Below are 8,307 nucleotides of genomic sequence, written 5' to 3' on the forward strand. Positions count from 1 at the left end.
GAGTGAAATCCATATGTTTCCCGAATATGCTATGTCAATGATCTCACTCACACACATTCTCTACTTGCTTCATAAAATGCAAGTATGTTAACATGATTTATAGTTGCCTCGTTAAAAACTTTGCCAGAAAAACCCAGTGGGACAAAATCTGAGCTAGGAAAAAGAGTATAATATATATTTCATATTCATAATTATTTGCAAGTTGCCTCGTTAAAAACCTTGTCAGGAAAACCCATTGGGACAAAACCTGAACTAAGGAAAAAAGAGTGCAACATGAATATGTCTCCCCCTCATGCACATATGATCCATAATTCTTTTGGTGATAATATATCTCATAAGATTATTGTTATCACTTTTAAAATATCACCATATATAAACTTTGATCATATATTTTCTATAACTCTTCTAGAGTATGTATGGACTTCTAAATTATAGATGAGGGGTCCGTGGAACATTAGTCTTTATCCAACTAATTGTATCATTCATGTGTGTACACAATTTTGTTCATACGAAAATTTAAAATTTCAAGTAGATATGAACATAACACATTAAATGGTACTATAAATTTTCATTTGTGATGAGATCATTTCAAGAGACATGCCACTATGAAAAATCAGTCTAGACAAGAAGAATTAATGCTGGCCCCATTCCCTGCCCTGTCATAGGAACCATCCCAGAGTTTGAACTCTCTTCTTTGATCTTGTTGTTCCTGTTTAAAACCGCCTACATAATAACAAGTCAAATATACATTACATAATAAAATGCACAAATAAATAATTATAATAGAAAGAGAATGATAAGCTCACATGTACAGCAAGAGAAAACAGATAATACAAACCTGTTAAGTTTCCATAAGATGCTGCATCCCTTTCTGCCTCTTGTACAGCAAGACAAATTTGTTCCTTCTTTGCCGAATCTCCCAACACAGAGTTCCAATCTTCAAACAACAGAGGTGAGGATGAGAAAACCATATCCATATTCATATATTGTTCTACTTGTATACATGATACTCACAAAAACAACAAATGCAAAAACAAACTTATAAATAAAATTAATATGTGCTTACCAGGCCCCCATTGGTTCACAAGGATGAATTATACAAATTGACCTGTTTCTGTTTCATTTAAAAGGAAATCAAATTAATTCCAGATTAATGCATGCATGCATGCATGCTTCATAAACACATTAATCTAAATTAAAAAAACCCTAACAATTAGAGAGAGAGAGAGAGAGAGAGAGAGAGAGAGAGAGAGAAAGACATAAACTCACAGAGAAACTTCAATTACATCATCTCTGTTCAAGCTTTGGACAATCCTTAATATAGAAATTCTTCACTTTTCTAAAGTTGTCGGGAATTGATGTCAAATTTGGGGAGTTATATACATAAATAGACTTAAGGGGAGGAAGGTTATCCTTCCCTTCCACTACTGTCAAATTGGGGCAGCTTCTTATATCGATAGACTCAAGGGAAGGAAGCTTATGAATCCCTTCCACCAGTAGTGATGTCAAATCTTGACTGTTATTGATCTTGATAGACTTGAGTGATGAACTGTTATTGAGCTTTATATTTTCTAATACCATTGAACTACTTCCACGCAGTTTAACTTTTTCAATAGATGGAAACAGGGGCATTGAAGTGAGGTGAGGGCTGTGGTATATTGATAGATTGGAAAGACGAGGAAATGATCTAATATTTTTCCCATCCACTTTCTTATTCCACCACCACCACTTCAGATTTGGACATTCTTCAATTCTAAGTCTCACTAGGGAATTAAAGAAAAAGCTTTTATCATAATCATCTTCGGCAGATGAGCACATGTACTCTGCTTCTACTCCTGATATCATAAGTTCCTTAAGAAAACGTAATTGATCTAATTTTGGGAGATATTGGCACTTCATACACCTTAATAAATTCAATTTAACAAGGTTATTCCATTTAAAAGCCCAACCTCCAAGTGTCACACCCTTGAAATCCCATACGTTCAACTCTTTTAGGCTGGAAGGTGGCTGCAAACCTTCAAGTGACATTTTGTCATTTTCCACTGCAATCCATTTTAACTCTAAAAATTGAAGACGATGGTTGCCTTGACAAATGACTCGCTCTGAAGTTGTTTTTGATGCAGAATACTTTGTTGTGTCTGTGTCACTGAGTCCTTCAATTGTTAAGCTTCCTTGTAAGTTGTTAATAAGGTTGCTCAATTCATGCAACCCACTCGACTCAGATGCAACAAATCTATCTAATGTGTGAAGGGAACTCATATACCCAACTTCAGGGGGCATCTCAATCAAACTAATACATCCTTCAATCATAAGATGCCTTAAGTTGACTAATTTCTTCATTTTCCGAGGTAATCTAACAAGCCTATCACAATTCTTAAGATTCAGAGTTTGTAAATTCTTTAATCTTTTAAAAGAGCTAGGAAGCTCTTTTAACTTAGAATTCTCTGAAAGATTTAGATATCTCAAATGTTCCAATTCACATAGATTCCTTGGCAACTCCTTAATTTCCAAAGAAGGTACACTCAAAGCTCGTAGACGCTTATACTTGGACAAAAAGTCCTTAAGTTTCGAGAAACTCATCCCTTTACCATTATGTAAAAGTAAAGTTCGAAGTCTTTTTTGGACACTTTTAGTATCAAAACCAAAATTTACTAATGACACGTGGAGACATTTTTCACTAGAAATTTTAGGATTTTGATCGATTATGACACTATTTGATCCCGCCACCTTAATTGCAAGATCATGCATAAGGTCATGCATTTTACATGTCATTATATCATCAAATTTATCTATTTTTGGCTCTTGGAAAAAGGATCTCCAAAGTAGATTTATAAAATACTCGTAACCAATATCTTCTAGACATTGGCTTTTGTCATCAGAGTATGTTATAAATCCTTGTGCCATCCATAGTTGTATCAACTCCCTCACATCAATTTCATGATCTTTTGGGAACAATCTACAATAAGCAAAACAATGCTTCAAATGTGATGAGAGATGATTATAACTTAGTTTGAGGGAGGGCAAGATATCATTTTCATTTTGGTTTATATTTGCAAACTCAGTATTCAAAAACCTTGACAACTCCTCTTGCGGGTCTCGAGACTGCCATAACCTTTCCTGCAATAATCTTCCTATTGTTCTTATGGCCAAAGGAACTCCCATACATTTCTTGACAACCTCCATTCCTAGCTGCTTTCCTTTTGAGCCTTCAACTGGCTCTTGACCTTTCTTAAACGCCATTCTTTCGAATAAGGACCAAGATATATCATCGCTCAAACCCTTTACTTCAATTAGCCCATATTTCTCCTGATTTTTTCTACGGAATTTTTTACTTTGAGTGGTTATATAGAAGACTTTTTCACTACGAGTGGTTATTAAGACTCTACTACCCTTTCCCCCACACTTTAACAACGTCTCTAACTTAAGCCATTTTTCATCATTCTCATTCCAAACATCATCCAACACTAGCAGGTATTTCTTTTCATTTAGCTTATCTCTAAGTTTAATTTGTAATTGTTCCAAGTCGAGGTTTTGTAGATTGTCAGACGTAAGAGACTTCAAAATTTTCCCCACAAGTAATTGCACATCAAAAACATCAGAAACACACACCCACATTTTTTGTTCAAAATGTTTTTCGACTCTATCATCATTAAAAACACATTGAGCTAGTGTGGTTTTGCCTAACCCTCCAATCCCTACCATTGCAATGAATGACACATCCTCCCCAAAATCCATTTCCACCAACATTCGAATAATCTCCCTCTTTTCATCCTCTCTTCCAATAACTTCCTCTTCCCTCACATATGAGTAGGTCTCCCTCATACTACTTCCCCTAACAACTATCGTTTCTATTGGACGAACATCTAATGATTGAAAAGTGTTATTTTCTCTTAGATCTTGTAGTTGTTTTCTTATACGTTTAATCTTATGGCCCATCTTAAAACGAAAAACTAGCTGATTAGAGCTGGAGAAGAAAATACGTACTGATTTAGTAAACCTATGCCCAGACATGAGTTTATGCTGTAGAAGTTCGGTATGAAACTTGTCCACCAAGTCATCAGCAACAATGAAAACATCTCCAAGCTGTTTGAGCCAAGCTTTGACTTGATTATCAACATCCATCTTCTCTTCTGCATCAAGAAGTACGCCTTTGATTACTTCAATCGTCCCAACAAGTTTCTGAAACTCGTCCTTCACACCATAAAGCAATCGAATCTCTTTAAATGCTTGAGAAATCAGCATCTGAATAAGATTTGCAGCAAGATTTGCAGCAATGCTGGACGAAACACCATCGGCCATTATTGTATTTTTGGAAAGGGTGGTAATTAAAGCTGAGATGAAGATCAAATCCTCTTTGTAATTATAGCTTTTTATACAGATATATTATAAGAGAGTGATGAGAAATAAAATATGTGGATGTAGTATTAGTGATCAATAATCGTTTGAGGCCTACTTCTTTTATATGTATGTATCTTGACTTGTAGAGATCACATGTTATTGAATAGTATTCCTTTGATTTTTCATTGATGTAATGTTAATACTAAAGGACAATAAAAGTAAGGAGAGAGAGTTTGAATTTTCTTATGTTGAAATATTTAGAGTAGAATTGTGGACCACTTATCTCTTACACATTAGACTAATCAATTGTAAACACATTGTAATAATTGAACAAGTGGGGTTCCATGCTGAATTTTCTTGATCATCTTATGATATTTTCTAGAGTATTGATATTGGGCACTAGTGATGCCTAATACTTTGTATAAATGACACTTTACGATTAGTTAACGATAGAGTCTAAAAGTTATTTTAAGTTATATGGAACTCAATACTTAATTAATTACACCAATAGCGATAAAATACAAAAAAAAAATATGCTAAATAATATCAGTTGTACTTTTTAACAATTATCTCTTTTTAAATGTAGCAAAATATAAAGAAAATTGATTAGTCATAGTACTAATGTTGCCTGATGAAGAAGAGTGTCACTGAGTCATAGAAGGCTGCTTTACAATACCCAAAGAAAGCTACCAAAGATCAACAATAATATTACCATTCATGGAACGTACAAATTCTTTGTAAACACCTCAATATTCATGGAACCTACATTATAAGCAACAAATTGAAGAATTATTTTGATTCAGTTAATTCAAGGAACCAAATTTTGATTTAATTATTTTATTTAATTAATTTTTGTGTGTAAGCTTGTATTGTATTTTTATTGCTTTACGTAACAGTTTCATTGTCTTAGATTTTTAACTAGCTAATAAATATGACCAGTTTATTATCATATATTATGAGTTGTTGTGTGTTATTTTTTTTTTACTTACTTTATTATGAAACTAATTCTGTTTAGATTTATGACTCAGTATTTCTAGAGTTGATTTCCACCTTTTTATTATTATTATAACTGGTTTTTGAGGTATCATATGTTATTAGTTTTTACTCACTTTGTTGTGGAACTAGTTTGTTTTTAATTTATGTTTCAGTATTTTAGGAACTGATTTCTTAATTTTTTTTTTAATTATACTTGGTTTGAGTTATTTTGTATTATTTGTTTACATTTATTAATTTATAGAATTGGATTAAAATAATGTGTTATTTGTTTTCATTCGTTATGTTATAGAACTAGTTATATTTTAATTGTAAAAATTATTATCCTAACCAGAGTGATGAGAAATAAAATATCTGTTAGTATTAGTGATCAATAATGGTTTGAGGCCTACTTGTTTAGTATGTATGTATCTTGACTTGAAGAGATCACATGTTATACAATAATCTTAAACCAATGGACAAGAAAAATAAGGACAGAATTTGAATTTATCTTGTGTAGCAATATTTAGAGTAGAATTGCGGACAACTTATCTTTTAGGCAAAGCATCTTTTTATAAGAAAACAAAAAAGAAAGAAAGGAATATCTTGGAACATTGTAATAATTGAACAAGTGGGATTTAATTACTTAATAATAAATTCAAGATATATTTGTATATATAGAACACAATAATAATATATAATAATTAGGTATATGTACCTGATTAATCCATAGTAATTATCTCAATTCGATCCACAGCAATTACTCCAATTCGATAGTGCAATACTATCAACTAAGTCTTCCTCCCTAGATCTCTAAATCGGAAGTAGTTTATTTATCTGATTATCAAAAGGTATACAATCGTGATGAGACAATATGTATTTATATAGTTAGGGAAGGGATTTAGCTACAAAATCCTAGTTGGACTGGGCCTGCTCATCAAAGGCTTCAGTCAACTAGAAAAGTCCACACTTCTGCTTCACCTAGACATTACACACAGATGCTAAGCCCATTAACAATTGATCACCAACAACATGGGCTAACACAGCAAAGAACTATCCAATCAACTCAAGTTTTAATAAGGGAATTTGTTAGGCTAAAATTAGTCTAAGATTCGGGTCATATTTCGGTTAGTTTTCACTCTTTGTTTCTAGTTTTAGGGCTATATTACGCTTGATTCTTTTGTTTCAGGTCCTCGGGCATTTAAAGAAAGTATGTACAAGAATTGAGGAAAAATGGTGAAAGAATCGAGAAGAAAAACCAAGATTGGTGTCGCTGCCTGTTCCCGTCGCGACGGGGAATTTGCCAGTCGCGACGGAAGCGCGAAAGTTTCAAAAAAATTCGAAGTTGAACTCCCGTCGCGACGGGGGCTTTGCCAGTCGCGACGGGGACCCCAGTGACGGGATTTTTGGGCAGTTTCGTAATTTCACGAATTTTTAAGTTGAGACTTGGTTTAAATAATGAGAGTTCGTGAAAATTAGGGATTATTCAGAATTGGAACCCTAGAAACAAAGGAGGAGGCTAGAAGAGCGGCTTGTGGCGACCCGGATCAATTGCTTCAACTAGTTCTTTCTCTTCTCTTTAATTTTTCTATGTTCTTTTCTATTTCAATGTTAATTATGGATTTGATTATGGATGTTTTGAACTAAACTCCTATTTAGGGAGAACGATGAATGTTGTTTAAGTTTTTCCTAGTTAATGAATAATTGCCATTCCTCCATCTTGATTGTGAACACTATTCATATTTGTGTTTAATTTCCATGTGCAAGATTGATCACCTTTTACATGTTTTATGATCTCGATTCGAAATCTGAAAAGTGAGAATTGAGAATGCTAAAATTGGATAGTCTAGGTTTTGATGTGAAACGAAAGTATTTACATAGCCTTTGTGACATTTAGATTATTGCTTAATGCTGATTTCATGTTAATTTAATTAAGAGATTAATTAGAGAGCATGAGATTTAGAACCTAGAAGATCTGAAAAGAGCTAGGTTAATTTATAATCTGTCATTCACTTCAAGAGAAGGATAGCAATTAGAGATTAACATTGGTAACTTAACAACAGGATTCGTCTCCCTATTCTCTCATCTTGATTAATATTCACTTGTTTCTTTAAGTTTCTTGAATTTCTTTCTTCCTTTTTTAATCATAAATACTTTTGATTTGCCAAATAGAATTATAAGTATAGTTTAGTAGTAATTAATCCAATTCCCTGTGGTTCGACCTCACTTGCGTGAGTATACTACTTGATTGCGTGCACTTGCGTAGTAATTAATAATTTTCGCAACAGGTTGAGATGCAAAATGGCCCTAAATTTAGAAACTAAGTTAGTAAATGTCCAATTTTTAAAAAAATTAAGTAAATGGCCAAATCTAATAAATTAGCTAATAAAAATTATTAAAATACATTTATCACATATATTTTTTAAAAAATATATATAATAATAAAATTAAGTTATATAATTTTTTTAGTATTGCATATTATTATATTGTAATAAAAATAAATAAATATATTAGATTATTTAAATATATACAGCAGTATTAGATATATCGTAGTACTAAAAATTAATATACCGTAGTAATAAAATTATATACCACAAAGAAATTATAACAATACTAAATTAATACTCAAAAAATATATATCATGCTAACAAAATTATATATACCACCATTAAAATATGAATACATACCAAAAAATTTATATATAATAAAATAGAAACTAAATATCATATTAAATAAATGATATATTATAAACAACAAAAATCATATACCATACAAGAAAACGTATATACCTACAATAAAAAATAAAATAATATAATATTATTAAAAAAATTATATATATCATATTAACAAAATTATATATCACATTTATATATACTAAAATAAAAACTAAACATACATTATCTAAAATAAAATGTTATACTATACAATAAAACTTATATACCATATAACATAAAATATATACCTTACAATAGAAATATATATAATAATAACAACAAA

The 8,307-nt window shown here is 31.6% G+C and overlaps 1 protein-coding gene across 2 annotated transcripts; it reads right to left on the minus strand.

The window, feature by feature from the left end:
- Window positions 1-443: 443 nt before the first annotated feature.
- On the minus strand, window positions 444-4,439 carry LOC133039944 (putative disease resistance protein RGA1). Of its 2 annotated transcripts, XM_061119079.1 has the most exons (4): window positions 1,270-4,439; window positions 1,067-1,114; window positions 839-937; window positions 444-723 (listed from the first exon to the last, which is right to left on the minus strand). In XM_061119079.1, the coding sequence occupies exon 1, from the start codon at window positions 4,297-4,299 to the stop codon at window positions 1,288-1,290; it is 3,012 nt and encodes a 1,003-aa protein (XP_060975062.1). In that variant the 5' UTR covers window positions 4,300-4,439; the 3' UTR covers window positions 444-723; window positions 839-937; window positions 1,067-1,114; window positions 1,270-1,287. The 2 variants fall into 2 exon arrangements, with proteins under 2 accessions (XP_060975062.1, XP_060975063.1); XM_061119080.1 differs by having other exon boundaries at window positions 1,067-4,436.
- Between the last annotated feature and the right edge of the window lie 3,868 nt (window positions 4,440-8,307).

Source organism: Cannabis sativa, chromosome 7 (assembly GCF_029168945.1).
Source record: "Cannabis sativa cultivar Pink pepper isolate KNU-18-1 chromosome 7, ASM2916894v1, whole genome shotgun sequence".
Lineage (NCBI taxonomy): Eukaryota > Viridiplantae > Streptophyta > Magnoliopsida > Rosales > Cannabaceae > Cannabis > Cannabis sativa.

What these genes read in the sequence shown, in the direction of transcription:
- LOC133039944 (XM_061119079.1), bottom strand. Translation starts at nt 4,299, where the DNA reads ATGGCCGATGGTGTTTCGTCCAGCATTGCTGCAAATCTTGCTGCAAAT.